Here is a 27,961-nt window from a genome sequence, read left to right as displayed (position 1 = left end):
CTCTCACTCTCACACTCTCCCTCTCACACACGCACACTTACACACGCACACACCTAAATCAGACTCAGACTTGGCCTTCATTTGGTGGAAAAAGTGACTACTAAATGTCCAGTAATTTCTTCTCATCATAGTTAAATAGTCTCTGTGGAAATAAAGCATGCGGGCCACTGTCTTACTGAGTGGGTGGGCATTGCAACATTAAACTGTGAACCACCTGATATAAACAAGCTTCCTTTAACCAAAGCCCATAAGGCAGGAGCAAAAAGGTAATAAAACAGTCATCAGATGCATATAAAGAATGTCTCTTTATACCACCTTGAAAGTATGTTACTACCCTTGAGGCCATGAGAGCCGCAGCTAAAGCACAGCAGACTCCTGTGGTCATTATACAAGTAGAATCACCGTTTAAAATGTTGCTTGCTCAAAACATTCCTTAGTTCCCAGATTTCCATACATTTTTTAGACCATGAAATTCAATTGGGACCACGGTGAAAGTTACAGATCATTGTGCATATGGTTGGTCAAGTCAAAATCAATATATCATATATAAATTTGATCTTATATAGTTTATGTGCCATAAAGTCATTCATTTCATATATAATATAATTAAAATGGTCGATTATGACGGGCTTATTGTAATATTGTATTATTTTATGTAATCACTCCCTATCCTAGCACATTAGAAAGTAGCCCTGAACCATACACACAAATGGGCTGAATTTACAGTTCACAACCACAATGCCCACATTTCTTACAGACCAGCATTAGGAAGCGACTGAATCCAATAGTTGACATTCTGACATCCTATAGGGAAGGTAGGGTGACAGAGAGCCCCTGCATACATGTGGTATTGTTACCAGCTGAGACAGATGTCTCTCCCTCCTCGGATGTTGTAAACTCACTGAGCATGGCTGTTATTCTGTCTCAGATGTCTGTGTCCCTTTTTTTCTATTATGTCTGCTGGATGAGCTGTACTGCCGGATATATGCTACGTATAGCATAAACGAGAATGCATCACTGCAAAGAAACACACTCACTCTGTAATTGATTCATCATTGAAAATGAAAAATAATCTTGTTATATTGCCCGCAGTGTTTAATAGTTAATATACCTGGTGTGCTGGACGAAAAGATTCATGCACAGGCAACTATTTCGGGAGCTGTTTCTGAACTGCACCACCTAACCGCCTGTGAACTGTCGCCATAAGAAGTCCATCCACCCTTGGTAATCGGTGGCCATTTGAGCGAGAGACACAGCTCATTTAGTCAGAGGCCATTACCCCCGCCGACGCCAGGGTCACTGCCTCAGAGACCTGAGGAATGTCCCACAGCCTCCCAGAGAGGGAGGGAGATGGATGGAGGGAGAGAGAGAGAGGGAGAGAGGGAGAGAAAGCTAGAGAAAATGATGGAGGAAGATGGCGAAAGAGAGATGGAGGGAGGAAGAGAAAAAGCGAGGGAAAGAGATGGAGGCAGAGAGAAGGATAATATCCCCGTTAGTTTCCAATGCATTTATGCATGGCAATGTATATATGCACAAACATTACATACACAACAAGACCAGAGAGCACATCAATTCAGCATTGCAATAATGCAACAATTTAGTCCATGGATAGAATGAGAGTAAAACACATGCACTTTTGTCCTTGAGCATTAAATGTGTAATAGGGTGCAATCAACAGAGCTGCATCCCTGAATGACAGTTAAGTCTCCTTATCCAACAGCATTACAAGAAAGAAGCTGGAAGTTGTGCCTGTGCACCATTGACACACCAGAATGGAGTGTCAAAAAACAAATTGTTTTTGAGGATTTAAATGTCCTCCAACTGTTAAATATTTACACATCTTCAATGCTTTGCCGTAATATTTTCAACTTGGTTTTCATATTTAGAATTTAATATTGCCAAATCTGTCAACAATGCAACGACCATTCGGCTCTCAAAACTCTTAAGTGTTTTGAGGAAGGAAGAAAGAGGTACACAGAGAGATAGAGAAAGAGATAGAGAGAAGGAGGCTTTGAGTGAGGGGGGGAGAGAGAGGGAAGGGGAGATAGGGAGTGGGCGAGAGGATAAGAAAGACAATGAACGGCATCTGGGATTGTATAAGGGACCACCAAGGCTTGAGGAAGTCCTAAATCTCAATAATAAATCATTCTTGACCAGAGAGAAAACCATTGAGGGAAACTCTTCCTATAGGTTTACAAAGTTAAGTTTCAATTTACAAAGAGCAAACGACAATCACAGGCTTTTATTTTATGTTCAGTGTTTGTCACTGAATATAAAACGACAAGCCTATTTAATATTCTATGTGTGTATAAAAAGAGACATTGCATTTATATAGACGAGGTGCTGTTTGTAATTGATTTTGAAAGACTTGACTAAAGTGGTCCTTTTTCAATACCTCCTCGATTTGGCTAACTCGAAGTGCTCAAATGTCTGCTGACTTGAAGCCATCATTACTTAACACATTACGTCTTCATCCAACCTTTATTGGCATGGCTGGTTTTCCCCTGGGTTCTACGATAGGAAACACTGAGGAGCGGCGTTGTTTGGTCTGCTGTAGAGAAGGGGTCAGGTAGCTGGAGAGGCCATGTTAGGCTGACCTGACCCTGCGCTCTGGTAAACACATTATCTGAGGGACTTCTGCTGAAACAGCGAGAGGCAATGCCCTTCCTCGAGGCTGTGTGCTTTGCTGTTTCTCCACCTCATTGTTCTTGCAGACATCGTGACCTTCAATGATGTTCAACGGAAACAACTAAATGTCATTTTGAATCTGGGTTAGGGTGTTGGGTGTTGCACTTTTTGTGGAAAGACAAGATATTTATTTAGGATTGACATGAAGATGACAAATGTCCACACAATCGCTATGGCCTTTTTTTTTCCTATTCGTATATGTTTGCCATTATAGCTGATATATCAAAGGCATCCCGATGACTTCACCGGGATTGAGCGTGACGGTCATGCCATCATGTCTTCATGATGTCATGGATGGATCTAAATCCTTACCTCAACCATTAGCACATGGAATAGCTTTCCTTATTGGTCTTGGCCTTATGCGTAGAAACAAGAATACCCACAACATAGTTTTGTTCATGAAAGGAGAACATGTCAGCACATAGTTGAAGAAAAAAAGAGCCCTATTTATCACATATCAAAGTAAATGCATGCTCGTATGGCTGCTCATGTCTGTGTTTACCACGGGCCCTGGTGTGTATACCTCTCTACTGATATGGACTTTTGAATGTATATCTGGCCATCTGCAACACATAATGCTTTCAATTCAAATCTCAAACACGAACCTCATAGGGAATGCATAACTCCTTGTGATGACTACGTCTCCCTTCTGGGTTGGCTTTTTCCCCCCATAAGTGACAGAGGTTTGATCTGCGCCGTGTGCAGTTCTTCTATCTGATTCGGCTCCCGGAGGCAACATGTCATACATCTAATTCACACCAGTTCAGAAACAACCAAGTGTAAACACAGTGTAATCTGGTTTTGAACCCTAATCTAATTTTTGCCCCTTTTTTTTCCTTGCGTAAACACATGAAAAGAACACACACACACACACACACGCCTTGTTTACATGGCCTGGCCTCCTGATGGGACTCTGTCAGCTCCGAGTTGGCAGTGCAGTATTAAGCCAAACCTTGATACCCTGCAGGCAGAGCAGACGTTTTGGTCAATCTTTTCAACGTGTTTTGTGTGCGAGATGTCACTATTTGGATCATTCTGTCAGCTCCTATTTGCATTAAGACCCCCTCAGTGACGGCTCTTCTCCTGATCAAATAAGCCTCTCCCTCCCCTCCCCTCCCCTCCCCTCCTCTCCCTCCCTTCTCCTCTCCTTCCTCTCCTCCCCTCCCCTCCTCTCCTCCCCTCCCCTCCCCTCCCCTCCTCTCCTCTCCTCCCCTCCCCTCCCCTCCCCTCCCCCCCTCCCCTCCCCTCCCCTCCCCTCCGTCCCTCCCCTCCCCTCCTCCCCTCCCCTCCCCTCTCCTCCCCTCTCCCCCCCTCCTCTCCTCTCCCCCCTCCCCTCTCCCCGCCTCCTCTCCTCCTCTCCTCCCCTCCCCTCCCCTCCCCTCCCCTCTCCTCTCCTCCCCTCCCCTCCCCTCTCCTCCCCTCCCCTCTCCTCCCCTCCCCTCCCCTCCCCTCTCCTCCCCTCTCCCCCCCTCCTCTCCTCCCCTCTCCTCCCCTCCCCTCCCCTCTCCTCCCCTCCTCTCCTCTCCCCCTCCTCTCCCCCCCTCCCTCTCCTCTCCTCTCCCCCCTCCCCTCCCCTCCCCTCCCCTCCCCCCCTCCCCTCTCCTCCCCTCCCCTCCTCTCCTCCCCTCCCCTCCCCTCCCCTCTCCTCCCCTCTCCCCCCTCCTCTCCTCCTCCCCTCCCCTCCCCTCCCCTCCCCTCTCCTCCCCTCCACTCCCCTCCCCTCCCCTCTCCTCCCCTCCCCTCCCCTCTCCTCCCCTCTCCCCCCCTCCTCTCCTCCCCTCTCCTCCCCTCCTCTCCTCTCCTCCCCTCTCCTCTCCTCCCCTCTCCTCTCCTCCCCTCCCCTCCCCTCCCCTCCCCTCCCCTCTTCTCAATCAACAGTTTCCAGATCCACGAGGAAACATGCAATCAGTGCTGTTCCTCCCTTTCCCGCCACCAGCCTCTTGGCCCGACGGTGAATAAATGTGCACCATCTGTCACAATGGGTGCAGTTAATGCCCCACATTGCACGTTTAGTGAGCCTAAACGAGTTTCCAGGTTTAGTTAGGATTTAAAATAAATGCACTCAAGTGTGAGGAGATTTAGGGCAGTCATTTAGAAACAAAATGTCTTCGGTGTCGTTTTAGCTTCCGAAGGCTTGTTAGCTGGGGAACTTTGCAGCTGAATCACAGCTCAGCTGAGTTATCGATCTTTTATAACTTGATCTTAGCATTGCACCGCTTTAAACAAATGATGCGAAATTAGCATGATACGAATTTGAAATGGGCTTATTAAAAATACTTTAACTATTTGGCTTGCGTGTGCCGTGGTAAGTCATGCAATTCTAAACTGGATTCACAGTTCATCCCCACACATGACTATGGCATCAGACTGGGACCAAACTCCTTACAAAATATTCAGGCTAATAGCCTCAAGAAGAACATTGTAACGTGAGTTATGGCTTAAAAGGATGTGAATACGGACACCCAGTGAAATCTAAAACTCCTCAGACTCCAACATGCTCAAGCCATCATCTAAACAATATCCGAGATTCTGTAGTACCATCCCACCGGTGTGCTGAAACATTTGCTCACATATATTTAACAAATGTACCCAGTATTCATCGGAGGAAGTGTAACTTTTCTCTCTTGGCTCACTTTCTCAGGGATGGAGCAGGAGGCCAATAACAGGCGGAGGTGGGTGCAGTCAGGGGTTTAACGACAGATTATAACAGATCAATGGTAGTGATCACTGTATGGCTCCCCACCATGCCTTCTATATCGCTTCCCAGGACCCTTCTTGGACGAGGGTTAATGTGGGACACCGTTACTAGCATTTGCAAAATCGAACATCCTGCAGAAGCCTTATACGCTCTTATAAGCTGATCTACAACACGGTAAAGGTGAATAATTATTTTGTTTGCATTGGTATTTGTTACAGCTTGATAGGTATCAGTATAACTAATAATCCATCTGTCTGTCTGTCTGGCCATCCGTCTTTCCCTACACGATCTACCCTCTAACAAGAAAAAGCCCGCCAGTAGGGTTTTGTTATAGGCCTACTGTTGACAGTCCCACTAAACTACAACAACAACAATGCAGCCCCCTGCGTACCCATCAGTCCCCAGATGCCATTCCCTCCTGCATGACATGACAGGAGTATGACCGCACCTTCAAAATAAAAGCTACCGAAATACACTTGTTGGCAAGGGATCCTTGGCGGGGAAAAACAACACAAAAACAAAAAAAGAGTTGCAGCACCAGCGTGTCCTTGGGCCGCCGCTACACCTGGCGTAGCGGTTGTGGTTGTGGTAGCTCCGGTTTCTCTTCAACAATTCCTCTGTCTGCTGTGTTCCTGGGAAACACGAAACCATTGCTGTATATTTAGAGACAAACGGCGACTGTCAGCACAATGCACAGCCAACCTTGACACCTGGGGTCTCTGCTGCTGTGCTTTGTGTGTGTGTGTGTGTGTGTGTGTGTGTGTGTGTGTGTGTGTGTGTGTGTGTGTGTGGGGGTGTGTGTGTGTGTGTGTGTGTGTGTGGGGGGGGGGGGGGGGGGGGAGGTTGTGTGTGTTTGTGTTGGAGGCTACAGTTAATAGAATATAAATTGTGTCTAGACATACAAAAGAGAAAAAGCACAACATTTGTAAATCTAATTTATTCGTCAAAAGCGTCAAAGTTTGTTTGTTTTGTGCCCAAAAATTAAAAGATGTGATTTGAATCCGTGGGATGATCAACTATGGCCAACACAACTCAAAACAACTATTGAGTTGTGTGGCTGCTCAAATACTGTTTATTGGAATGCAGTTATTCTAAGGATAACCCAAATATCTTTGGTAATATCCCAACCATCATGATGCTTCTAAAGCATAAATTGTTCTTCTACCACATTGTAATTACTTTTTTTTTCTATCAATCATCTGCCACTTTATTTTACTTTTTTTACTTAGCTACTTCCACAGTTTTATCTCCTAGAGAGACCATTTAAATGTATCTATTGTTCAGCTGACATTGGAAACCAATTACTTTTCTAATCAAAATATGATATACTTTTTAGAATGTTAAACTTTTAAACATAACATTCATAATGGAAGTCAAAGGAGCCTATAAACGTGAATATTTCACTAGAAACACAATAAGATTCTCAAACAGGTAAAGTGGTTCTTGTTTCACGGCCGTTGTAATATTTAAGCTATTGGAGTTATACTTTTCCAGCATCAGAGGTTTATGTGTAATGACTCCCTCTTATTTTGGAATTGGTTCCAATCGCAACTCCCGCTTTCACCATTATTCAACTGGCAAATAAACTCACGTATTGGAGGGACAGGCAAATGTTGGACATCCACACACGTGTTCATCGTTTTTGAGAACAAAGCTATGGTTTGAGGCTACGTTCTTCATAAATTGCTGGTTGCCTGTTTCTGGTTGTTTGCTTCTGGTAGAAGTAGACAATTGGTAGGCTACGTTTTTAATTGCTTATCCTACTTAAAAACATTATTTTTAACACATTGTGCTTTCTACACAAACAATATGTGAAATGAAAGCTGAGAACCCACATATTCCAACAGTATAACCTATATCATTCTGTGGCCTTAACTCAACAAAGCTAGATGCCAGCAAATAACATCAATAAAAACCAAATAACATCTAACTTTTTCCTTTTTTTTTATTTTCGAAATGGTTTGTGTGTTTATACTGTTAGTCTTACTCTTTTCAGACTTTAAACTTTTGAACTCTATCCAAACTCCACACAACCCATCAAAGTTTTCCAAATCATTTAAAGACTTCTTTCAGTTTTCCAGTTTTGCGTCAGCCTTTCAACAGCCGCAATCTCTTCAGAAAAGGCTTTTTCTAGTTCTCAACAGTATTTCTCCTTTTCTGCCCCTTCCTCTTCCTCCTCCTCCTCCTCCTCTGCATCCTCCTCATCCTCCTTCTCCCTCTTTCATTCCATCCTTTCAGAAGAGGAGGAAATGGTAGGCTCCCAAAACTAACTTGCTACTGGCCTATGAGCATGTAAAGGAGGTGGGAGAGAGCCAGGAAAAGAGACGGAGAGACAGAGAGAGACAGAGAGAGAGAGAGAGAGAGAGAGAGAGAGAGAGAGAGAGAGAGAGAGAGGGGGGGGGTAGAGAGAGACATTGGAGCGTCAGATCACTGGCCTTTGCTTGTCAACAGGTGGCAGCGGCAGAGTGTGTGAGTCTCTTAGGAGAAAGCAGGAGACCGGGAAGAGAGAGAGAAAGTTACAGCAAAACTACAGCAACGGTACGGAAACATTTTGTTAATCTGTTATTTTGGCTAGCTATGTAATTGCCTTTTCATTTGTGATTGTTATGTTGGTCAATTATTTTTTATTCGAACATTCACCGTGCATTATTCAATACTCCAGGAAAAGTATTAAACAAATAAACATTGAGTTTTTTTATGTTCCTACATTGCTTGGATTAATGTATTTTACTGCTGGGATTGTTAACGACTAGACCTGAATGCTTGATCAAACCCCTAAATTACATTCGATTTATTTAGCTAGACTCCACATTCGACAGCTCCAGAATGTATAGCACATGGAAAGCGGTAACCCAACTTCCTTTCAGGTTGTTGATTCTGGTTCCCAGTCAAGTTGGAAAAGCATTAAGGATGCACTCAATCATGTTGGGCTGATCTCCGGTCTGTGCTGTTAAATACATAGGATCCCACTTGGCCTGTTGGAAGAAAGGAAGCAGTTGTGAGGCTCAGTCTGCTCCTCCTGTCCCTTGTGTCTCCCTCCTACCATTAGTCCTATGTCGCTGCCAGACTTATCCTCCCTAACCAACCCTGTCTCCCTTCCTCTGTCAAGGTGTCTCCCTTTCTCTGTCAATGTGTCTCCCTGTCGTCTTTCTTTCACTCTCACTTCTAACTTTGCTGATCTCTGATGCCATCTCTCTTACTTTCTTTCTCTCTCGCTCTCTCTCTCTCTCTCTCTCTCTCTCACTCACCTACTCACTCAATCTCTGTCTCTCTCTCTCTCTCTCTCTCTCTCACTAACTAACTCACTCACTCACTATCTCTCTTTCTCTCTCTTAGTCTTTCTCTCTCTTAGTCTTTCTCTCTCTCTCTCTCTCTCTCTCTCTCTCTCAGTCACTCAGTCACTCACTCACTCACTCACTCACTCACTTACTCACTCACTCACCCGCTCTCCCGCTCTCTCCCCCACTGTCTGGTAGTCAGGTACTGTATGAATGTGGCAGCTAGGGAGTGTGTGGTTTTGCAATTGTGCAATTGCGAAGTAGCTAGTGACAGGGGGAGAGAGAAAGAGAGGGCTGGGAAGCAGAGTCGTAAAGTTGATTTATTGTACTGTCTTTAAACATAGCTCTACAGCCCTTAAATGCCTTCACCTTTTGAGCGTTAGTTTACAGTAATAAACAATAATAGGAAACTAAAATTGTCACAATGAGTATATATTAACTGTTAGTTTGCTTGGTTTCTGACACAAAGTCACAGCTGTTCGAATGATCATAAATAGTACTGTTTACCGATCCAAAAATGCCACCGGTTACCAGACCATGAAGTGCATCAATTGCATTTATGAGCCTTTTCCATCATTGGATCAGGTTCTAGTTTTCTTTACGGAATCCTCTGATATGAAAGAAATATCTCCTGCTGTCAGTTGTGTAGATTTATATGTATTGCTGCTGTATTGGCTCGGGGTTTACACAGAAGCTCTGACAAAATGAAATACAGATGTTTAACACTGTGGGAGAAAGAGAGCGAGGGAGAGAGTGAGCAAAAGAGATTTATATTCGTCTCGCGGTCCTAAACGGAGGGATTTGTAGAATGCCATTGCATGGTTTTTGGAGGGAACTTGATAAACAGTTTATGTGTTGGTTTTTCCCCACAACCAAAGTGGTTGCTGCCAAGTGTACCTTGTTGTTTCTCCCAAACAGTTTCCTGAAGCAAATCATCAGATTACATGAATTGAGCACCATGTTGACACCATGTCAAACCGATATACACAATCTACCGTTGTCTGCTATGTGTAAAGATGCTTGAGAGCATTTGCTTTGTAAGAGACGTGTTTGTTTTCCATAAGTGACTGACAGCATCACATAGAAATACACTAGTGCTGCTTTTACAGAGGTGGTGCACACCAGCTTGTGGAATAAAAATCAACTATACTTTACGACAACACAATATTAAGGAGCATCTTAAAGAACTTTCCCCGGGGCACAGAGTTTTCATCAAACAATGGCCTCGTAAGTGATTCTGGGATGCCATCGAAGGCGGTTGTCATGGTCGTTGTCGTGACTGTGTGGACGGGTATGAGCGCATCTCATCAGGCTGTAATCACTTACAGCTTTGTTCACTTCGCTTCATTTTCCTTTTCCCTCTCCTGCCTGCAAGCTGGTGCAGAGGAAGGGAAAATCAACACACACAAACACACACACACACACACACACACACACGTACTTGCACACGTAGTTAACCGCACATAAAGCCTCGACGTATGCTTGGTGTGCTAGAACCTCCTGGTTGTTGTTTTTTCCAGTCCCCCCCCCCCCCCCCCCCCTGGGGGCTCGGTTGGTGTGGTCCAGTTCAAACCTGGTAGGAAACAGCCATTCTTTTGTCAGATGAAGGGATATCAAACAAAAGATGCTAAGACCTGAAAGAGAACTGATATTAATGGATCTCACTATTTTATTTTTGTTATTTTTGTTCTGGCAAACGCATGAGCTACCTCTATATTAATATATTTCCTTTTCCAATTTCCAGTTTTCAAAAGCGAACACAACTTCAATTACTAATCTACACAGTTTAATTGAATTATGTTCGTCCCTCCCCATGCGTAACTATGTACATCTTAAATGCAAACAAAAATCTTCTAAATGTCGAAAAAATACACATAAATCACATTGATACATGCTTTTCCTTTTGTGTAACTTTCCAACGGAATCCCAGCTGTATGACTCGGTGGTGCCTCATGACATCACCCGTGGAGGAGACCACCGGTCCTGACAACATGCCAATATAAATCAGAGGCACCAAATGATGCGTGGTCCCTGGAACGGGGGCAGCGTTGGCACAGGCTTTACACAAATAAAGGTGGTGCATGTGAACCCACCACCTCAGCTGAATCATATACACCCAGACAACCGACCAGGCAACCAAATACTAGCAACCAAATATCAGCAACAAATATCATATATCGAAGGAGGTTCCACATATAGGACTGTTACAAAGGTCTACTTAAGACAGTTTACTCTCATACATCTACACACACATACGCTTTGGACGGGCACTTTAAACTCTGAAAGGAGTCTGGCAGAGGAGACTGTGTGTAAATGTTTACGTTGGTGCTGTTGGTTGTGGTTACCTTCGGTAGCAACGTTCAGCGCATCCTATATGCTCTAAACTCTTTGTGTGTCTCTCTCGTTCTCCCTCGAATGAACACATGTACACACAAACACGTCCACGTAACTAGCCATCATCTCTGTGGTCCCAACGGTTACCGTCTCTTGGAGAGTAAACGCAGTACACAGAGGAGACAAACAATGTCTTTTACAGGCTCATTGAAATACTCACATTGAAACGTTAGGACCGGGAAGGAATTTGACACTGACAATTTTACAGTCATGTTGAATTCTACTTGAGTCTGTTGTAAAATGCACACTGAAATTCAATCGGATTACTAGCCCCTATGTCCCAAAATACTTCTCAGGCTTGTGTGTGTGTGATCCGTCTGGCATATATCCAGCGTTAACGTTTATGGATCTAATGGTGCACGGATGCATGGCTGCACATATCTGTGATTCTATACATCCATCATCCAGACAGCCATCTATGCGTCGTCTTTTCCCTCATTTTATAAATCAATCAATTTAGTGCTTGGCGATAACTTTATTACAGTGCGCACTATTTAGCTGAATCCCATTTTGTCCGTCCTCAGCGAACACACTTCACAATCACAAGTTCATTATTAACCACACACTCTTTTTATGCAGATTTACACTTTGCTTTTTTCCCGCAAAAAGTAATTGTTCCAAAACAATCATCAAGGCATTTCGTAAATAATCGTCGTCCTTTCTATCCCCCACATTCCCCCAGCGCTACATCCATCCTTCTCTTCCGGAATAGAAAGAATGGCTATGGTCCCCAGTAGGGCCATCACAGTTGCTCCTGTGTGTGTGTGTGTGTGTGTGTGTGTGTGTGTGTGTGTGTGTGTGTGTGTGTGTGTGTGTGTGTGTGTGTGGGGTGGGGGGTTATTTAAAACCATCATCTTGACAGGGTGCTACAAACATACAAGTTAAGCATCTCTCGCGTGCCAGTACTTGGTGACATCTCATAAAACTCAGACACTAATGTTACTTTAATGACCGCCTGCTCCGCACACACACACACGCACATGCGTGCACATACATACGCACGCATACACGCACACGCACACATCCCCCCTATCCTTGACACACAGGTCTTGCAGAGCCCTGAGGAGCCTTTGTACAGCTGGCAGACAGCTTAACAGAACCAGACCCTCAATCTTCATGTGCACATTTACTACAATGTAAAAACTATCAAGTTTAAGCTCTTGATATATTCTGTCATCTGTTTATTGGTTCTGTCTCACAGTCAATGATTGCTCGCATCGCTGGCAAGGAGGCTGATTCTATTCGGTTCTATTTTTTTATCTTTTATCCAGTCTAACTTTCCCTAGAACGCCATCTATCTTCGGTCGTAATATGTTTTCCGTGTCAGTGATTAAGCCATTAAACTGTAGCGGTGGGTTCATCTAGCTTCTATGGTGTGATCTCATCGCCCTATAGGCACCACCATCCGACCGCAGGGTTTTGGATTTCTGTTATCACAAAGAATCAGGGAAATATGGCTGTGTTTTTATCAAAGTGGAACATCTATTGCATCGTAATTCCAGCATTATCTTCACCTACTACAAGATTTGGAAGATGTGCAAATTGCACTGCAAACTCATTTGTGTAGCATTGGGAGAATTGCCGCCTAGGAGGTTTTTTTTTGGTGAGCTGGCCTTTATTTAATTTTAAACTAAATGGGTCTAATTTTGTAATTTGTCTGTTAACGGTTGACCATATAAAAACGCCACAGGGTAGGGTTTTGCCAATACCGCTTCAAATGTCATTACGGCCCAGCTGGCTGGAAGAAGACCTGTTCATCTGGTAGTAGTACTTTAAAGGCAGTTTAAAGACTGCTCTGTGACTCTTTCTTTCTCAGAGCAACACACACGCATGCGCGCAAGCACGCACACACACACACTGTGTACAATGGGATACTCATGGTATATTTCTCGAATTCGGTTTTTCTACCTAATCTGTTATCATAGTTTTTAATCTAAGCTGTGTTTAAATCAGAGATTGCCTAATGGAGTATTACATTTTTCGTGTGGGTTTACGGGTCAAAGTTCAAAGCACTGTGAGATAGGGAAATATCTGTTTAAATTTGGATATTTCTGTATGGGTCTTTGTTCCTCAAATTAACATATGTTTCCATTTGTTAATTTGAGTTACTATATAATTTGAACATAATGCCAGCAGAGTATTGTTGTTACATGCAACATTACACACACATACTACACACTCCATGAGGTGTATAGGAAGATAACTGGCACATGTTCTTCCTATTACACATAAGTATTCTTTCATTTTTTCCATGTGTTCCTTTCATATGAAACAGCAAAAGCAACCGTTTTAATATTTTTTTTACAGTGAAAATAATGGCTACTGGTCACTGTCTTTCGACGTAATGACATCATATTCCACGAGTTCTGTGTTCTGTGTCCTTTAAAGATGAAATGGAATGACTGACTTGGCACCATCTGTGGGTTGGATTATAATGGTTTTGGTAAAAGTGATGACTGCACCGTTTTATTTTTTTGTACTTTTCTCCACTTCCATTCCCATTAAATACACACACACACACACACACACACACACACACACAAACACACACTAACACACACACATTTACGTCACAGTTTCAGTTGCCTTGTTCAAATACACAGTGGCATCCAGGTCATATTTCTGTCCTTTTATAAAAACACCCTCTCTTGAGGACAAAGGCAAAGAACACTGTCCTGATAACATCTTTAAACGTGTTGTAATTGGTACGGTTCAGTGTTCGCATCGTACTGAAGTGCTCATTTGTCATCGCTTTAGTAATGATGATGCTATTACAAGCCCTACTGAACGTCTTCTTCTCTGCAGTCCACCAGTTGACCCTGCAACACTAAGACCTTTGTCAGGCGTTGACACAGATCATCAGACCATGAACATTATGTAAACCCTTACCGTTATTCGCTCGGCTATCACGTGTGCGTACGAACGCATGTGTTAATGCACTGGTTAAACAAACAGGACAAGAGTTCAACTCTCTTGGAAAAAAAAGCCAAACTTTTATTTCCCATGTCCGTCTGTCCGTCTGTCTGTCTTTCTGTGTGTGTGTGCCCTTACCTCCAGCCATGATAACTAGACTCCTGTGGAAGGCTATGTGCTTACTGGTCGTTCTCCTCACCGCCACCTCACGGCTCTGCTGGGCGGACGGTGAGGCTGGGACACCGGCGACAGAGAAGGGCGTGACCTTCAGCCACGTGTACAAGATTGACATGCAGCCGGGCAGCTGTGAACAGAGCCTGCCCCAGGACGCAGGTTTGTGTGACGAAAATGACACGGAGACTTGACACTGACTGAGACCATGATTATGAAATAGGGATTCAGTGGATACCTTTGTTCCACCATGAGGGTATGTATCCTGGGCATGGGTGGTCTTAGTGGGAATCAAACCGATAACTTTGACTGTATTCATGTTTTACAAATGGATCCTACATAGAACCATTGAGATTACATCGGTAGGCCTACAGAGGTGTGGTTAGAGATAAAAACAGACATCTTGTGACAGCTTCTGACTGGGCTTCATGTGAATCAGTAGGGGTCGTCATTGCATTCTATGTTGCTCCACTTGGGAGGGTTAGAGGTAATCTAAATCATTTGCTCAAAACAGCTGTGGTGTTCTCCTGTTCACACATTCAAATCACTAAAAGACGCAAAGAAGTAGAATGGCCTTCCTGCTTATGGTGTCATCCTACATCAAGTCTGCGGGTGCAAAAAAGATAATGACCCTGCAACTTCCGTAGGTACTCTTATATGAATGTAGTCGGAGAAAGAAAAAAATACATTTAGGGCTTTTATCCAAAGAGACAATAAGTACATTTGTTATTGCTGTCGGTACAGTGAGGATGTTCATAGGACAAATGTCGAGCACTAACAATTGCCAGGTTAACCCAAACAAACAAAGATAGCTAGGATAAGATGCTAAGTACTATTTTTAAGTGCCAGGATGTACAACCATACAATAAGTGCGTAAGAGGGGTGTTTTTAGGAGAGTAAGGGAGGAGGAGGGGCAGTGGGGGTGAGGGGGGGAGGCTATTGAATCCAAACCCATGAAGCCATTACAAGCTCATGCTTACCCATTATCGACATTCATGTCAGCAGTTCCTATTGTTTCTAAAACAGCTGTGCAGACCGGTTCGGAGAATGGCCCCCCGACCGCCGGCGGGACGGGGGAGAACGAGGTGGTGTTCAGACACAACATCCGCCTGCGGACGCCGGCCTGCGACTGCGGCGAGTCGGAGACCTTCAAGGCCCTGATGTACCGGGTCAACGGGCTGGAGGAAGAGGTCAACTACCTGAAGACCCAGTGTGCCGACGGGTGCTGCAAAGGCAAGGGTGCAGGTAACAGACCATCAAGTCCCAGCTCTTCCCTATTTTGGCCCCGCGGTGGTGGAACGGGCTCCCTGCCAATGTCAGTTGGTCAGGTGCTATGAACCTCCTTACTGTGCCGACAGCGATATATTGTTTCACCTTCTTCTGACAAATGTACTTACTGTAAGTTGGTTTAGAAATAAGCATATGCTTAATGCCCTAAGTGTAAATGTAAATGTGACAGGAAGAGGGTAGATGCTTCAGCGCGATCAGTCTAGGGTTGAAACGATGACCCGTTTAGTAACGAAATGCATTTTTGATCGCGTGATACGTTGAATGATTTGGTGGGCGATCACGAGGTGGAAGATGCTGTTTAATTGCCCTTGTTAATTGTCGTTTGCATACACTAGTGACACAGCTGACACACACGCTCAGGGGAACCCTCGATGGGTAGAAAATACACGTAGCACAAAATGATCCATCACTCTCACGAACCCCCCCACCCCCCACGAAATTCAGTTGATGTGTTTATTCCATTAGCAGTGTCTCTCTTCCCAGAGGCTTCATATCTGCAGCGTGCCTAGAGTTGTTCCGATACTGGGTTTACATCGGGTATCTGTGAGCACGTCATCGTAAGAAAACTCTTCAATAAGATCAAGGGCCGTTAGTAGTCACATGACGTATCGGTATATGCTCAACTTCAGGAATCTAAATCGGTATCTGGAAGGAAGAAATGGTTTCGGAATATGCGTGTCCCCAGAAAAACGTTCCGTTATCGGGTCTGTCCCTTCCCCAGGCGTGGACACCAGCTGCGGCGGCCACGGCACCTACCAGCCCGACGCCTGCACCTGCGTGTGCGACCCGGGCTGGCAGGGCCCCGACTGCTCACTCTCCGCCTGCGACCCCGACGACTGCAACGACAACGGGCGGTGCGTGGACGGCCGGTGCGTCTGCCACCAGGGCTACACGGGCCCCGGCTGCGGCCAGCTGGCCTGCCCCGACAACTGCAACGACAAGGGCCGCTGCGTGGATGGGAAGTGTGTGTGCTTCCCGCACTACGGCGGCGAGCACTGCGGCGTGCAGCGATGCCCCAACGACTGCGTGGGGAACGGACGCTGTGAGGACGGGCTGTGTGTCTGCAGCCCAGGCTTCCGCGGGGACGACTGTTCGCTGGGTGAGTGGTGGTGGTGGCTCGCTCGCTCGGGGGCGGCATGAGGCTCAGGAGGTAGAGAGGGTTGGCTGGGAACCGGAAGGTGGCTGTTTTGTCCTCCCTCCCCCTCACTGCTCCTGAGGAGGGGGCTGTCGCCTTGCTTGGTTGACACCGCCGTAGGTGTATGAATAGGGGGGCGTAGGGAGGGAATCCAAGTCCTGTTTATGATAGGGAAAAAGATGGAATACAAGTTAATATAAGCAGAACAAAAATGATTATCATGATAGGATCATGGGAAACAATAATGAGCCATTTTAAATATGCAGAATAATACATATTATATTTCATAAACAAATAATCAAATGAATAACCTTTGGCGGTATGTTAATACATTCTAATATAGTTTAATATGTGAAGAAAAGCTCAAGACCAGCTGAAGTCAGTAGCAACCTGTGATCTGAATGGCCAAAGGGACTCCTGCTATTCAAAGTTCCCTCAAACCCTGGCTTTATAATGCATAACATTTCACGATTTTAATCCTCAGATCATATCTGAGGAAGACAAGAGAGCCTTTATGGCCTCTGGTCCAAATATGCCCTTAGCTACCTTTTTAAATTACCTCTTTCTTGCTCACTAACCAGAACCCTTTTCTAAACTTGGCCTCTAGTAGCAATGTGATGCAATTGAATAAACATGATTCACCCTCCTTCTGAGACAAGGCTCCCAGGTCTGTGTCCCCGTGATGATGGATGAGCAGAAATGGCCCTCATTTTCTTAATGCAAAATAGCAAAGCCACAAAGTTGGGGTTTGAACCCATAATCAGATGACCCACACAGCGGATCAGTCTGCATATTGGCAGCTATCTGGAGGATAATCTCAGAGAAGGGCTCCCTGTCCTTCATGGGGAGCGCTGTAGCAAGGCCCTAATGACTGCGTGTGTAGGACCGGTTTGATGTCGTCCAAGCCAAACAGTGGCTCTGTAACATGGAGAGGGAGGGGAAACAGCAGGTTTTACTCTGTGTGTTATTTTAGACTTTGTTAATAGAGATGGTCGTACGCCACAGAAGAACGGAATGGAAAGGAGTGGATCTGACGTGCGACCCTCTCACTGGTGTGTTTGGTCAGGGTCCAATACCACACTTGGAAGATGGTTGAAAGTCAATCCTGGCAGCAAAAGGGATTATATTAACAAATCACTAGAAGGAGGGGTTCTTTAATCAGCTTAGGTGACCATCTTCTTCCAACCTCTGATTTATAGAGATGATATCATATTTTCATGTAGGGAATACTGATAGATTGATCAACTTTAAAAGCAACGGTAGCCTATTAATCACATAAGTAGATTTATTTTATTGATTATATTTTTTTTAAAAATGTCAGCAAATAACATTTCATTTTACTTTTTACCTCTCTTGACATTAAAATATACGTTACTACTTTACCCAACCCAAGTATAGTAGTAAAATATGTTGAAAATGTTATAAAATGTCCCACGAGATGAGACTGACTATATTCAAACCAAGGTTATGATCGTTTGGGCATCTGCTACTGGGCAGAAGGCATCAGCTAACGTTAGTAAAACAATCTGCTTCCTGCCTCCCCAATGTCAACTAATTGCCCAATCAGATATGAACTCCTTCTTGGTGAGACCTAACCCTCTCTGCACCCGGTTCTCAGTTACACTGAGCATTCCTTGAAACCATTCAGCTGAATCATTCCTCAGTGTAATACCCAGGCCTTTCATTTTAAACAGCACCTGCAGAGCCCTTATCAATCTGTTTCCCTATACTGTAGCCACAGGACGTTTATTTAAATGAACGCATGGGTCTAGCTCTGCCTGCTGACATAAAAATGTTCTGCCTGTCGGTTCATGATGTTATTGTTCCCCGTGATATATGTACCGTAACCGAACACGCATTGTCCCTCACATCTCCATCCTCCCTTCCGCTCTTTCTCCCTTCCTCCCTCCCTCCCCCCTTCCCTCCCTCAACTCCTCTCTCCCTCCCCCTCTCTCTCTCCCTCCCTCCCTCCCTCCCTCTCTCTCCCTCCCTCCCACCCTCCCTCCCTCCCTCCCTCTCTCTCTCTCTCTCTCTCTCTCTCCCTCCCCCCCACCCTCCCTCCCTCTCTCTCCCTCCCTCCCTCCCACCCTCCCTCCCTCTCTCTCTCTCTCTCTCTCTCTCTCTCCCTCCCTCCTTCCCTCCCTCCCTCCCTCCCTATCCCTCCCTCCCTCCCTATCTCCCCCAGTGATGGGTCCTAAGGGACTGCAGTTGGTTAAGGCCACAGACGTGTCTCTGCTGGTGCAGTGGCAGCCCGTTCAGGGTGCAGAGTATTACATGCTGACCCACCACCCCAAGAACCAGGAGAAGGCCCTGCAGGAGGTGAGCGTTCATAAGACAGGGATGTTCAGTAAGATAAGACCCTAGGGAGACGGCGAAGGAGCTGGTTTTATCTGGTATTCCCCGAGAAAATAAAGCCTTTAACTGATAGTGTTGAGGAGCATCAGCTGCAAACGTCATACTTCAAATGTAAGATTTGTATACTGAATGTGTTGAATACCTTTATGTTATGTCTTTCTACAGTTCATTGTGTATCTGCTATCCTTAATTGCACCAACATATCAGAAAAAGTATGTACAGTTGTATTTAGAAAAAGAGTTAGGTATGTGGTTATGTGCAAACTTACCTGCAGTAAGTTACTTGCAGTAAAACACCTTCTGATTCTGGACAATATTGGCTCTTTATCTAGGCCCTAAGGAAATATTTTGGAGGGTTTATTCGCCTAACTTACAACTTAATGAGTATTTACTTCCTACTTCCAACCCAAGGTGAGGGTGGCCAACACAGAAAGCTCCTACCTGATCTCAGGTCTGGTTCCTGGGGTCACCTACACTGTGGAGGTCTACGCCGCCATCAACCGCCTCCAGAGTGAAGCGGACAGCATCGAGGCGACCACAGGTATGGAGACCAGTGTCATCCGCAAGGCTGAATCATCAAACATGAAACACCACTCCTGTTAACGGTATAGTGCATCATCATGAGGGTGCAGCCAGAATTGTGCAACCAACAGCAGAAACAAACCATATTTGGTGAAGGCAAGACTTGAATGGCCACCTCCCACTATGGCGAAAACATGATTATATTTACTACTAAATACCTTTTTAATTAAATAAAATGATCAAAATCGACCTTGCAAAATACTAATTATGGCGATGAACTAGCGGCTGAGATCCTTACGGAAGAACAAAGAAAATGTATCGGCTTTGTATTGCATGCCCAGTTTTAACCACTTTGTTAATAAATGATAACTTCATTGCCCATTGCGCGAGTATAACATCAGAAGCTTAACGGCGATTACTAAAAGGCTTGGGGCTGTGAGTGTACCCTAAAGTACTATTGGTGGTGGAATTAAATTGTAACATTTGAGCTCATAAGTAACTCAAAGGGCCCTATTTTAACGGTTTGAAATGCAAGTGAGAAGCCCCAAGCGCAAGTAGCTTTGTGGGCGGTTCTATGGCGATGTTGCTATTTTACCGGCGCAAAAATTACTCTTGCACCCGGTGCAAATCTAAAAAGGGTTGGTCTGAAGTAGCCTAATTACCCGTAGTTGTGGTTTGGGCGTAACGTGCAATAAACCAATGAGAGTGCCAGCTCCCATCCCCTTTAAGAGCCATGAGCGCATTTGAATCTGACGAGTTGATATTTTACAGCGCGTCTGCAGTCTCCGATGAGACAGATGCACATGAATTTCAAACTTCAAATGGCTCAGTTTATGCCCAAATAATGTGGCCTAATTCACACATGGAATAAGGTTTTCTTCCACAACTTCAGAAATACTGAGTCCTCAAATAAATTCCGGCAAAGAAAACTTAACACACATATGATATGCGGTAACTGTGGTTCTATTTAATGATGTACGCAATACATTATAAACGTCGTTTCTTATCAGTATTGTATGCATTATCGACTTGAGTTCCTAATATGCATGTGTCCCCTGGTTAATATACATTGCCATGGCCTGTATTATGCGTTACGTGTTTAGTTTGTGTGTGTTAAACTTTAAACAGATGGACGCACACACGCGCGTCCGCATTCATTAATTATTTTACACATACACGCGCGCGCCCGCATTCATTCATTCTTTTTAACACTCACTCGCGGTAAAACAATGTTTTCTCACGATCAAATACTCATCAATCCTAAAAGTTATGGGCATGTACACGATGTCTGTGTCAAGAAAATACGTGTTTGCTGTACGGTGTTTGCAGATGAAACTTATTACCGCTGTATCAGCTGTTCTTTCCCAAATAATTTACCAAGAATGTGTGGCTAGGTAGATGAGAGAAGCAAAGTGTATGCGCGAGGTGCACAAGCAACATTATGCATGCGCCCTTAAAATAGCATCTGAACAACACGCCACTGACTTTAAACCAGGTATTTCCTGGTTTGTGGCGCAAGTGATCTCTGAAACTGCAAAATAGCACCAAGGACCGTTTGCGCCAGAACACGCCTCCTCCTTTCGCCGAACCGCCCCTTGGGGCGCAAGATCATTCCCTAATTTACCGACGCGTGGCGCAGGAGGGAAAAGAACGCTCTGCGCCAGTTGCAAACTAGCAACGACACATGCGCCAATGAGAAAGTCAATTGTGCCGGATGCAAGATAGGGCCCAAAGGCAGAGCTACGGATGGAAATGCTAAAATATCAAGCACAATAAATGAAGGACAAGCTAAAGCTGTGCCAGTTTGAATGTTCCCGAAATGTCAGCAGAATGAAAGCAGGCCAGCAGAGAGGAGCTGCAGGTGTCCTGCTCAAAGGTATAAGAAAACAGAAACACAAAGCACAACCTCAAGAATAATACAGACTTGTTTTTACGGTCGCCATTTAAAGGAAGAATCTATTTTTTTTTTTTAAATTGTTCAGGGATTACAGGAGTTGACTTTTACTAGTTTGCCAACATGGTAAGACCGGAATCGAACAATACATTTAGGATGGTAGCCGTGAGACTGGCAGCTCACGACGTGTGACATTTGTTCTGACCATACAAGGTTTTCCACGTCTATTCCCGCAGACAAACGGGTTTCTAGTTTTTGCAAGTCGCAGCATGTGGACGGAGCAACGGAGGCAGCAGTCATCGCATAGTGTTCCAACCCGTGTTTGTTGGCGTATTACTAGAGTTACTATAAAGATAATTACATCTCATGACATTTAGTTAGGAGGAAATGGGAGCGGGGAGATTGCATTTATTGGCAGTTGGACTCGTTGGCAGATGTGAAGAGAAAAAGAGGGAGAAAAGAGCGAGAGAGAGAGAGAGAGAGAGAGAGAGAGAGAGAGAGAGAGAGAGAGAGAGAGAGAGAGAGAGAGCGAGAGAGAGAGAGAGAGACATAAAGAGAATGACACACAGGAGGAGATGATTCAGTCATATCCTAGGAGAGAGAGAGAGAGAGAGAGAGAGAGAGAGAGAGAGAAATACCCACCAAACAGGAGGAAATGATGTAGTGCACATCCTGGGAGAGAGAGTGGGAGAGATCTTGGTTAATTATATCAAACCTAAAACATTGTAAAAATGGAATGTGCGCCGTAAACCGTAAAATCATCTGGCATCAAGCTGGATGAGTACCAAGCATGACGGGACGTCTGTAGCAATCTTTTAAGCCTTTTAAACATCATGTGTTTTGAAAGTGCTGCAAACTGTTGCTCAACTCCCGCAGGATGAGGAAGACCGTGACTGGAATGTCCCTGAAATGATCCACCCAGGCAATTATTTTATTTTTAGAATATTTGCCTTTGTCCAAATATACAGTTGGAACATCAAACAAATGTCATTAAAAAAATAAGTATTACAACAAACACTATGCTATGCTTATTTTGGTTAGTGTGAAAAAGAAGCCAAATAAGTATAAGTCAGATGGTTTATATTCATGGTTATGTCATGTTAAGTCATGGATACTCTCATTAAACACCTTAAAAGCATAATAAATAACTTCTGCCACTAGGGGTCTCTCTTGTTTCCTTCACAACCTTCGCCGGGGAAAATCCATCTGACATGAATCAGGCAGAAATCATGTTCACTGATGTTAATGTATTAAAGTTTATTGAAATGGGCTAGGGTTAGGGTTGTTATATATTTTTCGCATTTAATCATGTTGTGTCATTACTTTTCAAAAGGTAAATACATCTTCTTCCTTCTCTATGTTCCAGTTGGACAACTACTACAATACGGTTAAACCGATATGTCAGAGTTAAATAAATATACTGTATTCCTCAACACTCAACTACGTTGTCCATTCTTGTTAAACAAATCAAAATTTCACATTATAACATTTAGTTCCTTTTTATTTAACTATTTCCCATCCTCTTTCCACAACTCTACAAACTTTGACAGACGTGTCTGGGATCGATGACATCCGGGTGATCGGCCAATCAGAGGACTCCATCTCGGTGGAGTGGCAGAACCCCGCAGCGGTTGTGGACCACTTCAGGCTGACCACCACCGACCCCCGCGGGGTCCAGGGCCAGCACAGTGTGCAGCAGAGCCAGGAGGCCCGCACCAAGCACACCCTCATGGGTGGGTGGTCCCGCTCAGCACACGTTCACACACCGGGCCGCGGGCACTGACCTGTGTTTTACCTACGACCAAGTCACGCCACGCCAGACGATGTCATGGCGTGTCATGAGGTCATGTCATATGATGGTATATGATGTCATGTCATATTATGTCACGTCATATAATGCCATTTAATTGAAAATGTCATGCCATATGATGTCATATGATGTCCTATTATGTCATTTCATTGAAAATGTCATTTAATTGAAAATGCCATGGCGTATGATGCCATGTCATATGATCTCTTGCCATATGATCTCAAGTCATAGGAGGTCATGTTACGTCATGGCATACCATCTGTTCCCTACCTTCATAATCATATATAAAGGGAGTGTCAATGAAGGGACCAGCCTCTTACTGTTCCTCCTGTCTGTGTGGGTCTGCAGGTCTGCAGCCGGGGACACGTTACCGGATCTCAGTGCAGGCCATCGTGGGAGCCACTGAGGGGAAGGCCTCCTCAACCACCGGGGTCACAGGTCAGTGGCTGGAGGGATGAGACTCTGTGGAAATATCCGTCTTCAGCGCTCACTCCACCGTTTACTGAAAGGCTGGTGGCTGGGGAGGAGGGTGGAGAAGTGGGAATTAGCCAGTTTATGGTAGTGATTTGGTTGCTACTATCCAAGTTGGTTTCAACATAATTAAATGATTGAAATATTTAAAGAAACAATGACATGGGATTTAAAGATTTTATCCCGGAAAAAATCATGCATGTAAAGATGAAATCATGGTTAGATGTGTTTCATATAGTAAGTAATTAAACCAGGTTTTCCATGGTAGCTTTAAACGTGGTAATATGTCGTACATGATGAGGAACAAAGTAATCTATGCCATTTTGTCACTGTTACTAAAATAAGGCCATATTTTAGACAAAACAGGCGTCAAATCCTATGTTTATCCATTCTCTCTAAAACACTGTGCCGTTATCCATGCTTGGACAGCATTGAGAACTCATGGCTCACCACGCTTAGACATCAGCCACAGTCTGTTATACACATTGGAGAGATTCAGGGAGCTCTCCCTTTTTAAGTTCATTGACACCTGATGGCATTTTTGTAATTTCAAGGCAATTTATACATGTAAACCTCTTCCACCTAGTTCATTTTAAAGCTTTAAAAGTGATATAAAATAAGAATACACTTACTATACTTATTGTTAAAACGTGGAGTAATTTGACATTAATTTCTTTCAATTGAATTTAGCACCACACATTAGTATTTCCCTGCGTGGGACTTTAAACGATTCCACAGTGGTTACAACTTAATAGAGAAAAACTCACAGTAAGTCGTACATAGTGTTGCAGTAGCCCATGATGACACTTCAACGGGGCATTGCCCTTGTTTCAAAGCCAACGATGACAGCACAGCGATGACTGAGGCCAGCAGTGAGCACATGATATGTGGTATCGAATTAGCCGTGAAGCCTTAACATCATGATGATCTGATGCAGGCTAAGTGGTACTTGTGGCGGACACGTTAAGGTTCTGCGTGTGTGTGTACGATGACTCCAAGATTATACTCTGTGATCACCACACACGTGTCTTCACCCAGCCTGTGTTGTTGAGTAAATGCTACGAGTGATAAGTGAGTTGTCTTCCTGTGTTTTCGCTTTTGTCTCTTCTTCCTACGGCTGTGTTGGATTGTTTTGCGAGTGCCGTTGCGAGCGGGAATTGATCGGAGGGTTTTAAACGCAACCATCTGCTCGATCGCTCCGCAACCATCATTCGTTATCCTCCTGTCGAGAGAGCTATCTGTTTTGTTCCTGATAGTATTTTCTTATTATTGTCCGTCTGTCTACTACCCTTGTCTCTTCCATCACTTTGACCATCTCTTTTTTCGCTTCCATTTTCCCTCTTGTGTTATCCACCCTGCTCTGGCCCTCAGACAGTCTGGGGGGGGGGGGTAATGTCTGTATAGGCCCTAGGGCAGTTAATGGTTAGAGTTTAGGAGTGGTGGTTGGCTGCTCAAGACAGTCAAGAGTGTTGCCACAAGGATCTCAACACTGTTTCAAAAGTATACCTGTTCATGTTTCATCAGCGTGTGTGTGTATCTGTTTGTGAGCATGCATGTGCGATTGTGTGTGCATCTGAGTGTGGGTGGGTGCGTGCGTGCGTTTGAGTGTGTGCGTGTGAGTTTGTGCCAGTGAGTGTATAAGTGCGTGCGTGTTTGTGCGTGCGAGTGTTCATGCTTGATTGTGTGTGTGCGTTTGTGCCCGCGTGTGGAGGATGGAGGCTGTCCCAGGTGCTGTCTTAGTCCAATCTACTTTCCATCCTTCAAACAGTGAGCCTCCCTCTACTTCAGCGGCTTCCATCCTTGATCCAAAATGTCGCACAGAGGAGCTTTCACGGTGATGCAGGGTGAGAGTACAGTCTCGGTTCTCTAAGTGGGCTGTGATAAAGCTGGTTACCAGGGGGAGAGAACTACTCAGTAAACCAATCAGGGATCTCCAACATCTGCTCCCGCTCTACTCCACTGCCATGGTGAGATCGGAGGAACCGGGAAATGGTGCCAGGCTAGGAAACAGTGAGACAACACAGGATAATTTGTGGCTGTTAAATAACTGTTTTTTTTTTAGTTTTTAATTTATCTTCCAAAGATATTGTATCCAATTGTACTTCATACATTTGTTTCGCTATAGCGATAGCACTTAATCATAACTGAAAGAATACTGAAAGAAAAGATTGGGTGATTTGGAACTGACTGACTGACTTACTTTACAGTCATGAACATCATAAATATGACTTGAATCGCTGGGGAATATGAAAGTCATGTTCGAAAATGTACTGCCTTCTATAAAACTTATCTGACTTATCTGCTTTAAATCATCTTTGCTGAAACTGAATGATCGTCCTTTTCTGTTGGTGTACATTTAACACAGAATAATCACAGGATTTTACTGTGATTCTACTGATGGTAAGCGCCTATGGGCCCCTGCTCAAGGCGAATGGAAACTCTCTGCTGGCATAATCTGAGACACCGAGCCAAAATATTATAAGACCCATAAAACTGTGCACATCCCTGCTACCGCTACCCCTGTTTCAGATTCAATAAAATGTACCCAGAGGTCCACATAACAAACAGCAGATGTTCCTGGTAGGAGGGGGGGACTGTTTAGTCTTGACTTTTGTGAGGCGTAAGAGAGCCCTGCAGCACTGTGGACTGACAGCTCTCACTGGGAGTGTAAAAGACTCCTCGCTGGGCCAGTCAATCACCGCTGTCCGGCCTGATTGTGGGTAGTTTGTTTTGTATATAGTACAAGCACACACGTTGTCCGTTGATATAATGGGTTGGGGGGGGCGGGGGGGGACAGAATTAAAATGTGCTTCAACGAATTGCAGGGAAGGATGGTGCCAGGTTATAAGTTAGATCAACACATGGTCATATTTTGAAAGATAACACCGCATTAACATGCTTTGGCTCTTCGCTCCGGCTCGTGCGGTAATCGCGACACCGCAAGGGTGAAAAATGATGAAAAGCAGCCCCGCCGCAGAGGGGGCTAGGAGTCCACGCCTGGCTAGCTTACCACCCATAATGGATAAGCTGTTTTCCACATGGTCGCGGCGCAACTGATGTTCTCGAAGTCTAGCGCTAGCCACTGTTGTCGGGTCGTAACTCAATCCGTCACGTACACTTCCGGACCGGGCCAGGGTACCGACGTTCACACACACACACACACACACACACACAGACACACACACACACACACACACACACACACACACACACACACACACACACACACACACACACACACACACACAAACACATACACACACACACACACTCTTAAAGTGACGGCGCACACCCCCACGGCAACACATTCAGGTCAATTTCTATTCAGTAAAGGATGATGAAGATGATTATGAGTGTCAAATTCTGTCACATCCATTGAAATATAAGACCACAGATAGTTATGTAGCTGATGAAGCTGCCTAGCTTTTTTCACTGTGTTCGTAGAATGACCTAGCTGTCCATAGTGAGTGATTAGGTCCTACACACTTGGCTGAAGATGAGCTGTAATGATAGAGGCCGTGGTTACACTGTGACATATTGGCTACATGTCTACATCGGCGGGTACATGTGTAAGGTGGTGATCTTGAACTCGCTCTTAAGAGGCGATTTGTGCGATCGAATTTCGGCGTTTGTGTGTGTATGTGTGCGTGTGTGTGTGTGTGTGTATGTCTCTGTATGTGTGTGTGTTGACTGAAAAAATATTGAAAAACAGATTATTCATGAAAGTATTCATATTTCTTCATTTTCTTTTTCATTATTATTGCTTCACAAATAGTTGAATATAAAGAAACAAAGAGGAGAGGGAGCGAGAACGACGCAATGCTCTGCGTGGAACAGAATCAATCACTGCGATCGAGGATTGATGATCCGCCTCAGATAGAGACACTGTGGGACAGAGCTGACCTTGACTGAGCCACAGAGCAGGAACACGAAAGGATTATTGCTTTACCATTTCCTCTGGATTACTATCTGTCTGCCTCACTCCCTTTCTCATAGTTTCTTCCCCTTTCTGCGACTCTTAATTCATCATCTTCCTTCATCTTTCGCTCGCTTTTTTCACAGTGGTTTTGGTTTCAATCATTCACACACGCTAACACACACACACACACACACACACACACACATACACACAAAGACTATGAACACACGCACACAGACACACGCCCTGGCTTTAATGTCTGAATTGTGTGTTTGAAGAAATCCCCCCAAATTATTTATGGCTCCTTCCCACACACATTCACACACACACGCCCACGCCAACACAACCACACACAGACACATGAAATACACAATTGCATGTATATAATCCACACAACCACACAGTCCTGTGTCCACAATGTTTC

At 44.6% G+C, this 27,961-nt stretch overlaps 1 protein-coding gene across 2 annotated transcripts in view; it reads left to right on the top strand.

Moving 5' to 3' along the window:
• The first annotated feature begins 7,837 nt into the window (after positions 1-7,837).
• Positions 7,838-27,961, top strand: part of tnn (tenascin N) — a 32,977-nt gene continuing 12,853 nt past the window's right edge. The window contains exons 1-8 of one of the 2 annotated variants that reach the window (XM_079751118.1): positions 7,838-7,924; positions 14,116-14,304; positions 15,169-15,387; positions 16,154-16,531; positions 18,753-18,886; positions 19,333-19,462; positions 22,888-23,070; positions 23,496-23,585. In XM_079751118.1, the coding sequence (XP_079607244.1) occupies positions 14,118-14,304; positions 15,169-15,387; positions 16,154-16,531; positions 18,753-18,886; positions 19,333-19,462; positions 22,888-23,070; positions 23,496-23,585 (1,321 nt within the window). In that variant the 5' untranslated portion in view covers positions 7,838-7,924; positions 14,116-14,117. Of the gene's footprint in view, positions 7,925-12,618; positions 12,662-14,115; positions 14,305-15,168; positions 15,388-16,153; positions 16,532-18,752; positions 18,887-19,332; positions 19,463-22,887; positions 23,071-23,495; positions 23,586-27,961 lie in introns of those variants that run through there. The other variant, XM_079751119.1, reaches the window with a different exon arrangement.

The sequence above is a fragment of the Pollachius pollachius genome (genome assembly GCF_949987615.1).
Source record: "Pollachius pollachius genome assembly, chromosome: 14".
In the NCBI taxonomy this organism is placed as follows: Eukaryota; Metazoa; Chordata; class Actinopteri; order Gadiformes; family Gadidae; genus Pollachius; species Pollachius pollachius.
Note: the sequence above shows the minus strand (reverse complement) of the source record. Positions and strands in the feature narration are given on the sequence as shown.